Source organism: Bacillus rossius, chromosome 1 (assembly GCF_032445375.1).
Source record: "Bacillus rossius redtenbacheri isolate Brsri chromosome 1, Brsri_v3, whole genome shotgun sequence".
Lineage (NCBI taxonomy): Eukaryota > Metazoa > Arthropoda > Insecta > Phasmatodea > Bacillidae > Bacillus > Bacillus rossius.
Genome location: NC_086330.1, coordinates 148,972,116 through 148,990,692, shown reverse-complemented (window position 1 = coordinate 148,990,692; position 18,577 = coordinate 148,972,116). Strand labels below are relative to the sequence as shown.

At 39.9% G+C, this 18,577-nt stretch overlaps 1 protein-coding gene across 1 annotated transcript in view; it reads left to right on the top strand.

Annotated features, from left to right (window-relative positions):
• LOC134537632 (thyrotropin-releasing hormone receptor-like) overlaps positions 1 to 18,577 on the top strand; it is a 131,369-nt gene that overhangs the window by 74,587 nt on the left and 38,205 nt on the right. Inside the window, exon 5 of the mRNA XM_063378331.1 lies at positions 4,603 to 4,880. Coding sequence (XP_063234401.1) covers positions 4,603 to 4,880 — 278 coding nt within the window. The remainder of the gene's footprint in view (positions 1 to 4,602; positions 4,881 to 18,577) is intronic.

Here is an 18,577-nt window from a genome sequence, read left to right as displayed (position 1 = left end):
CTATCATCGAGAAGGAAGCACAATGAAAAAGGAAGCGCAATCGGAAGCACGATAAACGAAAAGGAAACAATTTGGAAGCACAACAAAAAAGGAAGCTATATACAGAGAATTTTTGTGTTTATAAGCTATAACAGTTCTAAATTGTGCGTTTCTAAGTTATGATGGTTCTAATTTGTGTGTTTCTAAGTTGTTCCAGCTTTATGTATTTTTAAGTTAAGTGTTTCTAAGCTAGATCCGTGTACCCGATGAAAATTATAGGATTCTCATTTTTGATGAGGAAAAAAAGCTTATACAGCTGACCTTTATTTATAAACAGAAACCTAAACACCAACTAAAAAATGACAAAATTCCATACAAATTTTCATCCCCTATTTAACCCCCTTAGATGATAAATTTTCAGATATCCTTTCATAGTGCTCACCTTTGTTATATAAGGAACTCCTATGCCAAATTTCATACTTCTAGACGCACCAGTTAAAACTAAGCATTCTCTGTCATTCAGTCAGTCAGTGTTAGGCCCGTTGCACACACAGCGGATTTTTCCGAGCGGATCTTTTACCGTCGCCGCTGTTCCACTAGTAGCCCACTGTAGTACATTGGAGCTTGCACATTCGACGGGAAAAAAAAAACGATCGGTAAGTCTAACGTCGGCGTTAGCTGTGCAGCTACCCGGTGCCATTGGAGCCGACGGAAGTTTTACCGTCGCTTCGAAGTAGTGGCCTACGTGATAAAATGCACGTTTGCACACACAGCGGATTATACCGCTCTTGTTTTGGGCAGTATGATGTGAACTCTCCTGCATGCACCGTACTGTTTCTGTTTCCGCATCGCGTATCCTCTCTCCCGTGTGTTTTGTTATAATGAGTGACGAAATTGATAATGAAATCCTTATTTTATTTCATTAGTGGAAGCAAAGTCTGTGCTATGGGATAAAACTCTAGACATTTTTAAGGACCGAAACGCCACGAAAATCGCTTGGCATGCTGTGTGTGTGGAATTACGAAGTGATTTCGACCAGATGCCAGAAAATGAAAGGAACAATTTTGGTAAGTCAAGTCCATATTCCTTCTATAATTCAATTCACTAATAATTTGTGCCATTCTATCATTTTGTTATGGAATGGAATATATTTAATTGTAAAAAGTGAAGTTATTATTTGACCTTTTTTATTGAAAATATTATATTACATTGTTCAAAAATTTCACAAATTAAACACAGCGTGACAAGAAAAATGTTTAAACAATTTACACTTTGGACATCTGCCAGGAAATCCTTCCTACACTTAAAAAAAAATATTTACAGAGAATGTTTCTCACATTGTTAGCTATCAGGCCTCCTCTTATCGTGTTCTCTCCTGGTATTTCTTCCATCCCTATAATTGAGGTTGCATCCTCAACTATGTAACCATCTCTATCCCTAACATAATTGTGAAGAACAATGCAGGCTTTAACAATATCATTAGCTAATTGTGGTTGAACATTTAAAGGTCGATGGAATATTCTCCATTTGTTGCTGAGAATACCAAAAGCACACTCTATGTACCTTCTTGCTCGACATAATCGATAGTTAAAGATTCTCTTTTCCTCTGTTAAATGTTTCCCAGCATATGGCCTTAACAGGTGTTTGTGTAGTCCAAATGCTGCATCACCAACAAAAAAATATGGCACTTTCGGACTTCCTGTACCTGGTAGGCACTTCTCATCAGGTAACATTTTTGAACTGCTTTCTATTGATTTCCACCACTGAGTCTATTTGAAAATTGACGAGTCACAGTCCTTACCATAACTACCAACATGCACAAAAATAAATCGGTACTTACTATCAGCAATGCCCATCAACACAATTGAATTATAGTCTTTATAGTTAAAATACATAGATCCACTTTCTATTGGACTCACGATGCGGACGTGTTTTCCATCGACTGCCCCAATACAATGAGGAAAGTTTGCTATTTGTTCGAAACCGTCTGCTACTGATTCCCACATTTGTTTTGTAGGGGATTGTATGCACTCACTTTTCATGTCCCTCCACACTGCTTGACAAACATCTTTAACTAACACTTTTGCTGTTGAGATTCCTACTCTGAAGGAATAATGAAGATCTGTGAAAGTACATCCACTTGCTATATACCTGAAAAACGCACAAAAAATCATCAAAAAAGCATAGTTTATATTATTTAAGAAGACATACATTTACTATAAATAAATTAGAGTGTTTTTTCTTTGTCACTTCCGAAAGTAAAAAAGCCTGGAATTCGTTTATGAATTCTAACATAATAGAAACATTAGTAGTTTCTGCACATGCGCAAACAAATGTCACTCAAATTTTGCTAGGTACCAAACTATTCTGTACAACAGAGAAAGTAATTTATTTTATTTTTGCTGTTCCCCCAGGAAAGGAAGTGATGAAGCGTTGGAAACATCTACGTGACGCTTTTGCCAAGGCCGAGAATAATATTAAAGAAAACAAAATCACTGGTTCCGGAGCTACCAAAAAAAGAAAATACGTATTTAATGACGAACTTCAGTTCCTGAAGAAAATATACACTAATGCAGACACAGCAGAGAGTTTTATTGAAGAACAGAACAATGATGACAACGACGGTACGTTGCAAACTGAAAGCACTGAACAAGAATGCGGAATTACAGCAACATCAGAATCCGCTCCTCCTTGTCAACCACGGGGGAAAAAAAAAAAAAGATGGATGAAGTAGATTTGAAAATTTTGAAGATTTTAGAGAAAAAAGAACAACCTGACCACCAAATGTCCTTCTTTAATAGTTTACTTCACCACACACAAACTTTCAATAACAATGAGTGGCTTCAATTCCAAGTGGAGGTTCTTCGCCTGATTTCCAATATTAAAAATCAAAACTTTGCCACGCCTTACTATCAGGGATGCTCTACGCAACGCTTTTCTCACCAGCAGCATCATATCCGCCCACCACACTATGATCCCCAACCTCAGACATTTCCACAGCCAGCTCAGCCACATTTTTCTATGAACCCACAATACTCCCATCCTACACAAGTGCCACCTTACGTTCTATCATTAATTCTCCGACAAGACGAACCACCTAAACCACCATGCCAGCTGAGACAAACATCTCGAACTATCACAGATCTGGCTCCCTACCCATCACAACAGCACAAACCACAAGCCTCAGCAGCTGAACATTTTGCCGAGTTCGTTGGCGATGAAGATTGTGGAAGATGTTCTACACCAAGTTCACTTTCTTCAAATACAATGGACATACATTTCTAATTGTAAATTGATGTACGTTTATATAATTTATACTTACATATTTATTCTTTATATTTTACTGTATGTTTTTTATTACAACAGTTTATACAATCACTAGCACAGATTTTTTATATTATATTACCCCGTATTATTATTTTTAACTTTCACATTTAAGAGTTATTTTCACTTACCTTAGTGTTATAGCCAGCATTTCTACTGGTTGAATACAGTTTCTCATTTTTGTATTTCTGCGCTGAATGGTATCTTTTAACCGACCATGTAGTTCGTCAATGGAAGTGATTGACATCCTGAAATAGTTGAAGAATTTCTTGTCATCTTTCCTCAACTCTTCGAACAATGTGTAGAATGCGCCAATCTCATTTCTTCGTTCATTAATTGGATGAACCCAAAATAGTCGAAATTTTCTTCGTCTTCTCATTCGACGACGGAATAACAACAATACTAGGAGCTGCTCTTGGTTCATTTCAGACTACACAACTGAACTGAAATTAGTTCCAGAACTACAACTGCTGGTACCGACGTATTTTTTTCCGTCCATTGCCGGCGGTGAAATATCCGACCATTAGCGACGGTAAAATATATGACCATAAGCGACGGTGGGGTATCCGCTCGGATAAATCCGCTGTGTGTGCAACGGGCCTTAGAGTTTTATCAAGTAGACGATCGTTCAAACATGTGACAGTTGTAAAGGCGCAGCCACACTATGAATCTAAAGACGAATCGTGTCGTTAGACTCCAGTCGAAAAGAAAGTCGCCCCAGTCTGGACGTGACGAACGTGTCGCTTGTAAGTTGAAAGTCGAATCGAATGGAGACGAATCCAACCCGAATGAAATGGATTGGAGTCAGAGTAGAAAAACGAAATCAAATGGGGTTGCATCGTCTGGACGTGTTGAATTCTGCATAATCATGTCGCGGCAACTTCCTGTATTATTCTCTTTGTCCTTGCATGAACATCGCATAGTGCTCTGGTTCAAGTGATTGTTTTTGATAAATAATGGAGTGGAGTGATTAAAACCCTTTGGAAGTTCATTTAAATCCACCGCGCCCAGTTAACGTTTAGGATTCAAGGGACAGTGCTCATAAAAACAAGGTTAAAGTAGTTGATATGTTAAAGAAAATTGCCTTTTCATTTAGAATTGATTAGGAGGAAGAGGAACGCAAAATTAAAAATTTACAGAGCTTTTTCTCGAGGAAATATCTTTCAAACATTTCGACTCGTCCACACTACAATGCTGTTTGGACGCAGTAAAGAATCGAACGACGCCATTCGTCGTAGTGTGCATGCGATGATTGCAAGTTACGAGAGTTGTAAGTGGCGTGTTTGTGTCTGCCGGCAGATGTCGCGCGCGCGCCGCATCACGGCGGGCGTGTGGACCTTCGCGACGCTGTACTGCGCGCCCTGGCTGGCGCTGACCACGACGCGCCCGCTGCTGTACCGCGGGCACCGCGCGGCGCGCCGCTGCGACTTCAAGCTGCCGCGCGACCACTACCTCGCCTACTTCTTCGCCGACCTGCTGCTGTTCTACGCCGCGCCGCTCCTGCTGTCCTGCGCGCTGTACGCGCTCATCGCGCGCGCGCTGCTGCGGAGCGGCGGCCGGTCGGCGGCCCGCGGCGAGTCCTCGTCTACAGCGACGGGCAAGGAGCAGGTGCGCTCCTCCGCTCCTCCGCTCCTCCGCTCCTCAGCTCCTCAGCTCCACAGCTCCTCAGTTCCTCCGCCACTGATGTGTAACATCTTAGCTCTCGGTGTACTGCATTTGGTGGCAGTCATTTCGGAAGTAGAATGCAAGTCAAGAAACGGCAACAACCACGCTGCTGCCAAGTGTGGCGGTTGACACAAATACTAAAGGAAACGTTAAATCATCAACTTTTTTAGGAATTTATTAAAATGGCCAGTATTTTAATAATATTTCCTTGTCGAAAACCATGTCCAAAGTCACGGTTGAGTAATTTTTTTGAAATCTTTTTTTCTCTTCTTACGAAGCGTTTCGTTACATACTTCAACTTTGGCTCTGCAAATCGAATGATTTGATAATCGTCGTAGCTGTTCCGCAACGAATTCTAGCGGCGGTGCGGAAACTGCGCGTGGTTCGCGTTCAGTAGTGTAGTCGAGAAGACAATATTAGTAAATTTATCATTTTCGGCATTATTTAAAATACTTCTACGTATGAATGCTGTGTCCGAGTTTCATATTGCAACATGAGAACACATGAATTTGCTCGTTACCGTGGTTAGATGTTACACATCATCTGGCGAGTTTCGCATTATAAGTGTATTTTCAACATGAGAAGACATTAATTTGCTCGTTACCTATGTTGGATGTTGCACACCTCCGGTGAGTACTAAAAGACTAGCTCACAATTTTTGTTTATAATTTTTTAAGGTTTTAAAAATTTTTCATTGTGTTTTCGCAAGGGGCCCCGACCAATTATATAGCCCCCTAACCTTTAGTTTCTCTTGACGTCTGTCTGTGTATGCAATTTACATTGCGTTTGGTAGTTTGGCTAAATTTGTTGACTGATAAAAAATTAAAATTTTAATTTACGTAAACACTTTTCGTGACGTAGCCCCATCGCGTAATAAGTTCCCGGTGAGAGCTCTACACATGCGATATTTCTGGAGTAACAACAGCATGAAAGCGCCACTCAAAGGACGCGACGCGACAGCAAAATATCGCGTTGATGGGAAATACATATTACAGCCATTAATAATTGCAGGCTTTTACCAAATCGACACGTTGGAGAGAAATATGATTAATGCAAAATTTATTTTCAGTTGAGAAAATCATTGTGCGTGAAAACATTTTCAGAAACTTGCCCAGACAAATTTAGTAAACAAGACACTGACAATACACGAATAATTACTGTATTACCAATCCACCAGTCTGACCATATTTCAAAAACAAATTCTGACTTTCTGGACATGACGCGATAGAAATAGAAAATAAATATTTATAATAGGAAAGTTTATCGCTTACGACGCATCGCTTCTGTCGCGCTATTTTTATTCCAGCATAACGCGTAACTTGTGGGGGAGGTAATTTTTATGTCGAGCCAAACTGTTCACCGCCGTAAACGTTCTAATGTCTTACACGTGTGTTCCACCAGTCATATACTCGACTTTTAGTCGAGCATACACTTCCAAACGTGTCCCATCATGAACCCTGTGAAGGTTTTTGATGCAACATTTGTATACCCGAAGTTCAGAGTGATTGGCTGCCACAAATATATTCTTGTGTGGAATAATGGTTAATTGTACACATATTTACACAAGCATACAAATTATTTCACACTAAAATAAGTTTGTGCGTAAGTTCTTTTAGTCTATGTATACTGCGTGAGTAGAATAGTTTGGCCGGTCCGGAAACAGGGTTCAGGGTGTGGTGCCGGTGCCGGTGTCCGCCATCTTGGATTTGTGACGTCACGGCGGCAAAAATTCCTCAAAATTCCTCAAAAATGACTCAAAATGACTCAAAACTTCCCGTTTTAAGAAAAAATTTCCCGTTTTCGAGGGAAAAATTCCCGTTTCGAGGGAACATTTCCCGTTTTAGTCCTTAAAAATCCCAGTGGCTAGAAATGTCCTGATAGAGGCTTAAGCATCCTTAACTCAAGCCTCAGTTAAGCCTCTATCAGGATGTAACCTTGACCTTTGACCTTGACCCCGACGGCCATCTTAGATCCACCATCTTGGATGACGTCATTTCGTTTTCTCGAACATTCCGGCATTGTGTTATCCGCCATTTTGAATTATGACGTCACCGTTGCAATTTCCGTTACGGCCGCCATCTTTAAATTTATTATCCGATTTTAATGAAAAAAATTTAAAAATTATAAAAAAAATAAATAATAAAAATTTTTATAAAATATTTAAAAAACAAACATTTACGACACGGAGCTCGGAGTCCTCGGTTCAAACCCGACGAGTGCAAAAAAAAAATGGCATCCGATCCTTCCCCCGCGGTGGCTGCAGGCATACTGACTCCCACCACTTTTTTTTCAAAGCATATATATCGTCAGGTAGTATGTCGTCATGTCCGCCATCTTGTCCTCGTCTGCTGGAAGCCATCATCAGTGTATCGTCGGCGAGAGTGCGCTGACGCCATGTTAGTTTAATTCTTATCCGCTAGAGTGCAGTAATCATTTATTACTGTGACACCCGCCATCTTGTCATTCGGCCGCCATCTTGAAAATCCATAATTATTTAGCTAGAAATTCGGGAAAAATTCCAAAATTCATTAAATAAATTTGTAATCTATATACTGATCGATTAGGTCGACTAAGGTCCTTGGTACGATCTAGGACGATGCAAAAAAATTAAATATAACATCAATTTAACATAATAGTAACAGGTTCGAGGAATTAAACACGCACAAGTTCTTTTACAAACATAATATTTATTACATAATTTATATTCTACTACAGGATCACTTACGAAAGCCAGCAATCTTATAATCTTTTAGTTCCGCAGCGGTGTGAAATGACTAATTCTTAGCTCCAATCGGTTTATACTAGACAGAGTCCAGCCAGAACCTTTACAGACATAGTCCAGCTCTTCTTGACAGAGTTTCTGGATACCGTTTTTAACAGTTTGCTTCACATCGTTAGAACTGTAAATTACTGCAGCCGATGTCTTGAATGCACACTTCTTCACTTTGTCATCGAACGGATATGGCTTTCCATATATACAGTCCAACCACAAGTTATATTTCAAAGGTCCGTTTGTTGCTACATCATCAGTAAGCTGATTGATTATGTCCTCTCTGATATCATCAAGAAAATTACAAATGTCTTTCGACTCACCTAACGTATTTAAATAATAGTAGTCCTTCAATGTTTCACGAAATGCAGACTGCGCCAAGTAGAAGCCATTATCATTCACTTGTAATGCGCCGAACACAGTCTTAGGTTTATTTTCCTGTTCAGACGTCATACCAATCGGTTGCTGCACATCGGTTTTCTTGCTTGTACGCTCACGAGCCTTCAACCTAAACCGAGGAGTCGAAATTTCTGCAGGTAGTTCAGCAGTAGGCACACGGACTTCACCTTTACAGTTTTTCGCATGTCGTCGCAAATTATCAATTCTAGTAAACCATTCATGACACTCATCACATCGAAACTTCATGCGAGATGGATTCTTCGTGCATTTGTTCCGCTCATGTCTTCGTGCATCATGAGCAAATGCGAACGACGTATCACAGTAGCTGCAAGGATACCGTGGTGATGAAGACGAACCTTTCAGACCCGATCCAGATACTGACGTTGCCGCAGTTGCACCATCTCCAGCATACTCTTATGAACATCAATGCATCGTTGTTGCGCCGAAACCTTTACTTTTTGCCGAACAGCAGGACCTTTGCATGCCTTCATGTGCGTTTTCATATTATCTTTTCTGGCAAACTGCTTATGACATTTCTCACAAACAAACATTTTACGATATAGGTTCTTGGCACATTCTCTATTCTCTTGTCGTCGAGCATTGCTGTTGTTTGAGAAAATCTTGTCGCAGTAACAGCACCGATGTTCGTTAGTTGTTGTCGATTCGGCATCCATTGAAGTCTCCATTGATGGCGAACCAGCGTTCGCCGAGTTTCCCTGTGCAGCCAGCACTAGCGGCATTAAAGTCTCTTCTGCTGGCGGTACCACGTCTGTTGAAGTCTCCTCCAGTGTTGACATCGACGTTGCCAACGGGATCTGCTCCACCATCGTCGACGCTGACGTCAAGGTTCCCGCAGTCGATGGTACAACCTCCATCGAGTTCGTCGTTAAAGTCGGTAAAGATGTCATCGAGTTCGCAAGAACAGGTAATTACGTGATTAATGCACCAGAAGAAACAAACTAGGTGATCCTTACACCGACGACGTCAGTAACAAACTAAGCATCCTGTTGTCTAGAGCTCGCTTATATATACATGCACCGTATGCAACAATACTCTAATCAAATCAAGAACCATTTACAATAATACTAGAGTAAATACAACATTAAAAATAGAAGGACCATCAACGAAAAGGCAGCACATTCGGAAGCACCGACAACGAAAAGGCAGCACATTTGGAAGCACCGACAACGAAAAGGCAGCACATTTGGAAGCACCGCCAACGAAATGGCAGCACATTTTGGATGCACCATCGAATAAGGAAGCACCGACAACGAAAAGGCAGCACATTTGGAAGCACCAACAACCAAAAGGCAGCACATTTGCAAGCACCGACAACGTAAAGGCAGCACATTTGGAAGCACCGACAACGTAAAGGCAGCACATTTGGAAGCACCGACAACGTAAAGGCAGCACATTTGGAAGCACCGACAACGAAAAGGCAGCACATTTGGAAGCACCGACAACGAAAAGGCAGCATATTTGGAAGCACCGACAACGTAAAGGCAGCACATTTGGAAGCACCGACAACGTAAAGGCAGCACATTTTGAAGCACCGACAACGTAAAGGCAGCACATTTGGAAGCACCGACAACGAAAAGGCAGCACATTTGGAAGCACCGACAACGAAAAGGCAGCACATTTAGAAGCACCGACAACGAAAAGGCAGCACATTTGGAAGCACCGACAACGAAAAGGCAGCACATTTGGAAGCACCGACAACGAAAAGGCAGCACATTTGTAAGCACCGACAACGAAAAGGCAGCACATTTGGAAGCACCGCCAACGAAAAGGCAGCACATTTTGGATGCATCATCGAATAAGGAAGCACATTTGGAAGCTCCATCAACTAAAAAAGGCAAAAAGGAAGCACAAGTTACGAGATCTAAGTCATAGTAAGAAATCATTATACAAGAAATAAAAACATTACATTCTTATAATTTAAATTATTTATTTTATTGCTTTACATTATACAAATGCAAGTAAAACAAGTCATTATTGTATGTAGCCAGCATTCCTCAGTTCCTTGAGTATGAAGGATATTTCTTTGATGCACGAATAGTTTCCTGCACAAAGCGAACCATGTAGAAGTCTTAGCCGGTCAACCAATATGTTTGGATCTTTCCATGATGTGTAATCATTCTCTTCTACCACCATCTTCCTTGCACCTTTATAATAAATATAATGATCTCTGGTGTCTTCCGTTTTACCACCAACCTCAGGGTAACTTTCATGTTTGAGACGGTGATCATCACAAGCTTGATCAGATTTATTTAATATATCACGTCGTTTCCATCGTTTCGGTCTCAGGACACCGCCACATTCTTCGATCTTGGTAGCTTTAGGTGCTTCATCATAGTCTATGTCTTTGTCAACAGCCTCAGAGTCACTGTAACAATCACCGTAGAAGGAATCGTCTTCACCCAATTTACCGTAATAATTTGATGTTGATGATGTTGAAGTGTCTTCATCGTCTTCATGCTTCCTTTTTAGAAGTCCATCATTTTTACAAAGTAGGAATGATCTACTTGAATTCAGCTGGAATATAATCTCACTTTTCACGTTAAGGATTCTTCCATTGTCTTCATTCTTGCGTAAATCATCAAACTCCTTCAATTTAAGTTCTTTGTCGAGATCGGAAGAGCCAAGAAAATTATTGTCGTAATGCAGATCACTCTTCCTTAGTCTAGTAGATTCATCGTATTCCTCTAGCTTGTACGCAGGCTTGGCGTTACAAGTTCTGCCATGTCTTTTTAGGCTCTCTCTCCGCGTATACGACTTGCTACATCGAACACAACTTATCATATTGCGCAGTGGATTTTTAACACAGTCATTCTTCTCGTGTTGTCTTTTATTCTTTCTCAAGATAAACTCTTTACTGCAAAACTTACACCTATGTTCTTTCGATACAGATTCAGATCCCAAATCGGAATTCATATTAGTTACTGAGACTAATGCCAGATACCAATTGAGTGTTTTAAATTAGATTCAATACTTAAATAGAAATTTTTTTCATATTTCATCAGCGAGAATTAATATATCTCATGCAAAAGTACTTTATGCATGTAGTTCTGCTTTTCAACAACAGATGTTGCCACATGTTGCTTGCAGGTAAATAATATTTAGTTCTTTTATGCGGGATGCGGGATGCTCACTAACGATCGCAAAAGAAGGATGGCTTCGTTAGACTCCAAGGAAAAGGAAGTTCGTCTTGCATGTTGGTGCTCCACAGATGTCTTATGGCGTAATATTAATTTGACTGAGTAATGATATTTGTTAATTCCACCTGATAAAAATATTGCAAGTTTTGATTTAGTAGCAGAAATTATCGAATTAAATGTAACTCCAAATAAAATGACATGTCTCATTAGACCAAAAAAAATCCACGCAGAAAGTGGTTTCTCAGAATAGTCAGAAACACTTGAAGAAACCACAGGAATGATTGCAATAACACGGGAAAAACCATCAAAATATTGTCAAGAATAATCAGGAGCACACTGAGAAAACCACCACAATATTAACAATAATAATCGGAAGCACACGGAGAAAACCATCATAATATTGACCAGATTAATCGGAAGCACACAGAGAAAACCACCACATGTTTTCTATGATATCATAAAATTACAAGAAAAAATATTTAAAAATAAAAATAAATTAATAAAAATTAAAAAAAAATAAAAAAAATTCATAAACAGTTTCTGCTAGCTTGTAAACTTATCATTGTTGAGCAAAGATAGAGTTCTTGTACAAGCCAGAAATTGTTTATGAATTTTTTGTTATTTTTTTTTAATTTTTATTAATTTATTTTTATTTTTAAATATTTTTTCTTGTAATTTTATGATATCAAAGAAAACATGTGGTGGTTTTCTCTGTGTGCTTCCGATTAATCTGGTCAATATTATGATGGTTTTCTCCGTGTGCTTCCGATTATTATTGTTAATATTGTGGTGGTTTTCTCAGTGTGCTCCTGATTATTCTTGACAATATTTTGATGGTTTTTCCCGTGTTCTTGCAATCATTCCTGTGGTTTATTCAAGTGTTTCTGACTATTCTGAGAAACCACTCTCTGCGTGGAATTTTTGGTCTATTGAGACATGTCATTTTATTTGGAGTTACATTTAATTCGATAATTTCTGCTACTAAATCAAAACTTGCAATATTTTTATCAGGTGGAATTAACAAATATCATTACTCAGTCAAATTAATATAACGCCATGAGACATCTGTGGAGCACCAACATGCAAGACGAACTTCCTTTTCCTTGGAGTCTAACGAAGCCATCCTTCTTTTGCGATCGTTAGTGAGCATCCCGCATCCCGCATAAAAGAACTAAATATTATTTACCTGCAAGCAACATGTGGCAACAATTGTTGTTAAAAAGCAGAACTACATGCATAAAGTACTTTTGCATGAGATATATTAATTCTCGCTGATGAAATATGAAAAAATTTCTATTTAAGTATTGAATCTAATTTAAAACACTCAATTGGTATCTGGCATTAGTCTCAGTAACTAATATGAATTCCGATTTGGGATCTGACGCTGTATTGAAAGAACATAGGTGTAAGTTTTGCAGTAAAGAGTTTATCTTGAGAAAGAATAAAAGACAACACGAGAAGAATGACTGTGTTAAAAATCCACTGCGCAATATGATAAGTTTTGTTCGATGTAGCAAGTCGTATACGCGGAGAGAAAGCCTAAAAAGACATGGCAGAACTTGTAACGCCAAGCCTGCGTACAAGCTAGAGGAATACGATGAATCTACTAGACTAAGGAAGAGTGATCTGCATTACAACAATAATTTTCTTGGCTCTTCCGATCTCGACAAAGAACTTAAATTGAAGGAGTTTGATGATTTACGCAAGAATGAAGACAATGGAAGAATCCTTAACGTGAAAAGTGAGAATATATTCCAGCCGAATTCAAGTAGATCATTCCTACTTTGTAAAAATGATGGACTCCTAAAAAGGAAGCATGAAGACGATGAAGACACTTCAACATCATCAACATCAAATTATTACGGTAAATTGGGTGAAGACGATTCCTTCTACGGTGATTGTTACAGTGACTCTGAGGCTGTTGACAAAGACATAGACTATGATGAAGCACCTAAAGCTGCCAAGATCGAAGAATGTGGCGGTGTCCTGAGACCGAAACGATGGAAACGACGTGATATATTAAATAAATCTGATCAAGCTTGTGATGATCACCGTCTCAAACATGAAAGTTACCCTGAGGTTGGTGGTAAAACGGAAGACACCAGAGATCATAATATTTATTATAAAGGTGCAAGGAAGATGGTGGTAGAAGATAATGATTACACATCATGGAAAGATCCAAACATATTGGTTGACCGGCTAAGACTTCTACATGGTTCGCAATGTGCAGGAAACTATTCGTGCATCAAAGAAATATCCTTCATACTCAAGGAACTGAGGAATGCTGGCTACATACAATAATAACTTGTTTTACTTGCATTTGTATAATGTAAAGCAATAAAATAAATAATTTAAATTATAAGAATGTAATGTTTTTATTTCTTGTATTATGATTTCTTACTATGACTTAGATCTCGTAACTTGTGCTTCCTTTTTGCCTTTTTTAGTTGATGGAGCTTCCAAATGTGCTTCCTTATTCGATGATGCATCCAAAATGTGCTGCCTTTTCGTTGGCGGTGCTTCCAAATGTGCTGCCTTTTCGTTGTCGGTGCTTACAAATGTGCTGCCTTTTCGTTGTCGGTGCTTCCAAATGTGCTGCCTTTTTGTTGTCGGTGCTTCCAAATGTGTTGCCTTTACGTTGTCGGTGCTTCCAAATGTGCTGCCTTTTCGTTGTCGGTGCTTCCAAATGTGCTGCCTTTTCGTTGTCGGTGCTTCCAAATGTGCTGCCTTTTCGTTGTCGGTGCTTCCAAATGTGCTGCCTTTTCGTTGTCGGTGCTTCCAAATGTGCTGCCTTTACGTTGTCGGTGCTTCCAAATGTGCTGCCTTTACGTTGTCGGTGCTTCCAAATGTGCTGCCTTTACGTTGTCGGTGCTTCCAAATGTGCTGCTTTTTCGTTGTCGGTGCTTCCAAATGTGCTTCCTTTTCGTTGTCGGTGCTTCCAAATGTGCTGCCTTTTCATAGTCGGTGCTTCCAAATGTGCTGCCTTTTCGTTGTCGGTGCTTCCAAATGTACTGCCTTTTCGTTGTCGGTGCTTCCAAATGTGCTGCCTTTACGTTGTCGGTGCTTCCTTATTCGATGGTGCATCCAAAATGTGCTGCCCTTTCGTTGCGGTGCTTCCAAATGTGCTGCCTTTTCGTTGTCGGTGCTTCCAAATGTGCTGCCTTTTCGTTGTCGGTGCTTCCAAATGTGCTGCCTTTTCGTTGTCGGTGCTTCCAAATGTGCTGCCTTTTCGTTGTCGGTGCTTCCAAATGTGCTGCCTTTTCGTTGATGGTCCTTCTATTTTTAATGTTGTTTTGACTCTAGTATTATTGTAAATGGTTCTTGATTTGACTAGCGTATTATTCCATACGGTGCATGTATATAAGTGAGCCCTAGACAGCAGGTCGCTCAGTTTGTTACTGACGTCGTCGGTGTAAGGATCACCTAGTTTGTTTCTTCTGGTGCATTAATCACGTAATTACCTGTTCTTGCGAACTCGATGACATCTTTACCGACTTTAACGACGAACTCGATGGAGGTTGTACCATCGACTGCGGGAACCTTGACGTCAGCGTCGACGATGGTGGAGCAGATCCCGTTGGCAACGTCGATGTCAACACTGGAGGAGACTTCAACAGACGTGGTACCGCCAGCAGAAGAGACTTTAATGCCGCTAGTGCTGGCTGCACAGGGAAACTCGGCGAACGCTGGTTCGCCATCAATGGAGACTTCAATGGATGCCGAATCGACAACAACTAACGAACATCGGTGCTGTTACTGCGACAAGATTTTCTCAAACAGCAATGCTCGACGACATGAGAATAGAGAATGTGCCAAGAACATATATAATAAAATGTTTGTTTGTGAGAAATGTCATAAGCAGTTTTCCAGAAAAGATAATATGAAAACGCACATGAAGGCATGCAAAGGTCCTGCTGTTCGGCAGAAAGTAAAGGTTTCGGCGCAACAACGATGCATTGATGTTCAAAAGAGTATGCCTGGAGATGGTGCAACTGCGGCAACGTCAGTATCTGGATCGGGTCTGAAAGGTTCGTCTTCATCACCACGGTATCCTTGCAGCTACTGTGATACGTCGTTCGCATTTGCTCATGATGCACGAAGACATGAGCGGAGCAAATGCACGAAGAATCCATCTCGCATGAAGTTTCGATGTGATGAGTGTCATGAATGGTTTACTAGAATTGATAATTTGCGACGACATGCGAAAAACTGTAAAGGTGAAGTCCGTGTGCCTACTGCTGAACTACCTGCAGAAATTTCGACTCCTCGGTTTAGGTTGAAGGCTCGTGAGCGTACAAGCAAGAAAACCGATGTGCAGCAACCGATTGGTATGACGTCTGAACAGGAAAATAAACCTAAGACTGTGTTCGGCGCATTACAAGTGAATGATAATGGCTTCTACTTGGCGCAGTCTGCATTTCGTGAAACATTGAAGGACTACTATTATTTAAATACGTTAGGTGAGTCGAAAGACATTTGTAATTTTCTTGATGATATCAGAGAGGACATAATCAATCAGCTTACTGATGATGTAGCAACAAACGGACCTTTGAAATATAACTTGTGGTTGGACTGTATATATGGAAAGCCATATCCGTTCGATGACAAAGTGAAGAAGTGTGCATTCAAGACATCGGCTGCAGTAATTTACAGTTCTAACGATGTGAAGCAAACTGTTAAAAACGGTATCCAGAAACTCTGTCAAGAAGAGGTGGACTATGTCTGTAAAGGTTCTGGCTGGACTCTGTCTAGTATAAACCGATTGGAGCTAAGAATTAGTCATTTCACACCGCTGCGGAACTAAAAGATTATAAGATTGCTGGCTTTCGTAAGTGATCCTGTAGTAGAATATAAATTATGTAATAAATATTATGTTTGTAAAAGAACTTGTGCGTGTTTAATTCCTCAAACCTGTTACTATTATGTTAAATTGATGTTAAATTTAATTTTTTTGCATCGTCCTAGATCGTACCAAGGACCTTAGTCGACCTAATCGATCAGTATATAGATTACAAATTTATTTAATGAATTTTGGAATTTTTCCCGAATTTCTAGCTAAATAATTATGGATTTTCAAGATGGCGGCCGAATGACAAGATGGCGGGTGTCACAGTTATAAATGATTACTGCACTCTAGCGGATAAGAATTAAACTAACATGGCGTCAGCGCACTCTCGCCGACGATACACTGATTATGGCTTCCAGCAGACGAGGACAAGATGGCGGACATGACGACATACTACCTGACGATATATATGCTTTGAAAAAAAAGTGGTGGGAGTCAGTATGCCTGCAGCCACCGCGGGGGAAGGATCGGATGCCATTTTTATTTTTTTTTGGCACTCGTCGGGTTTGAACCGAGGACTCCGAGCTCCGTGTCGTAAATGTTTGTTTTTTAAATATTTTATTAAATTTTTTATTATTTAATTTTTTTATAATTTTTAAATTTTTTTCATTAAAATCGGATAATAAATTTAAAGATGGCGGCCGTAACGGAAATTGCAACGGTGACGTCATAATTCAAAATGGCGGATAACACAATGCCGGAATGTTCGAGAAAACGAAATGACGTCATCCAAGATGGTGGATCCAAGATGGCCGTCGGGGTCAAGGTCAAAGGTCAAGGTCACATCCTGATAGAGGCTTAACTGAGGCTTGAGTTAAGGATGCTTAAGCCTCTATCAGGACATTTCTAGCCACTGGGATTTTTAAGGACTAAAACGGGAAATTTTCCCTCGAAACGGGAATTTTTCCCTCGAAAACGGGAAATTTTTTCTTAAAACGGGAAGTTTTGAGTCATTTTGAGTCATTTTTAGGAATTTTGAGGAATTTTTGCCGCCGTGACGTCACAAATCCAAGATGGCGGACACCGGCACCGGCACCACACCCTGAACCCTGTTTCCGGACCGGCCAAACTATACTACTTGCGTGCGGTGCAATCAGTTTATTAGCCATATTATGAAAAAGAAAAGAAATGTCACAAAAATTAAAAATATTAAATTAAACTAACAACTAAACGAAACTAAAACTTGGATCATTTTCTACGTTTTTAAAGATAAAATAATTTGCTGGATAATAAAATATTTCATTCATAGCCATATAATATTTAAAATCACAGTTAAAATAATGCTACCATAGAGGAGAAACTCGTTTTCAAATTCAATATCGACTTTATTCTTAAGAATGACTTTACCTGCAAACAAGGGCGCTGACTCCCGCGGCCATTGTGTCTCAGGTAGCTTGGCTTGTTGTTTATTGCCGCATCCAAGGTAAACGTTTCACCATCTATTCGATGGAAAATGCATTCGCCATCTTGAGGGTATCAGTCTCTTACGGCTAATGTGAAAATTTCCCAAGCTAAGCAACTTACGACTTCAATTATTTTATCACTCTTTTAAAGTCTCAAAAAATCGAATTCTGTGTGATGTCGGCTCAAAGAAGGTAAATTCTCAATAAAAAAACTACAAACAGAATTGTGACCTTGAAACATTTGAGTTCAAGATTGCGTAGTTTGGAGCATCTAATGCAGTGCATCATGTTTTAAATCAGTTGTTTTCTGCTAAATTTAGGAACACTATATTTATGCTTCTGAAAACGTCGAACACAGAGTTTTCAAATATAATCCTAAAGAGTATTTTTGTCGCAATGTAACGTTGTGGTAAACACTGAACCAACATTCCAAGACGCCTCTGGATTTTGATCTCGGTTGTCTCTTATTTGGGGCAAGTATTTTTCGCGAAAAAAAATACTGATCACTCATTATATGCAATAATGTTTGACTGCGCTAGCGATTGTTCCCATGTAACTGGCTGCCGTCTGCAAGAGAAGCCATTGCCCTATTTGGCCGGGCCATTCAGGACGCGTTTGCGTCCGCACTGCATGACTATGATTGGTGTGCTGACAGTAGACATGTACCTGAAATGAAATCAGCCAGCACTTGGGGAAATTTGTGGATTATTCCTTGCAATATACATATTATGTGTTGTGGGTTATTTATATCTGGAGATACCTTCGCTTCACTCGGACAAAGCCAGCCAACTTCTATCAAACCGGAACCGGAAGTCCCTTCGAAGGTCCAGAATGTTCTGGGTTATTCTACAAAATTCTAGTACATTTTGGAAAATTCTCCAACGTTCTTGAACATTCTAGAACATTCTGGATAGTCTTGGCCATTTCGGCACTCGATTCCCAGCTGCTTCACCGACTTCCCATAATAAGTCCATTAGTGTGATGCCCACTTTTGACCCCCATAACTTGTAACACAACTCCTGCAGTTACAAAC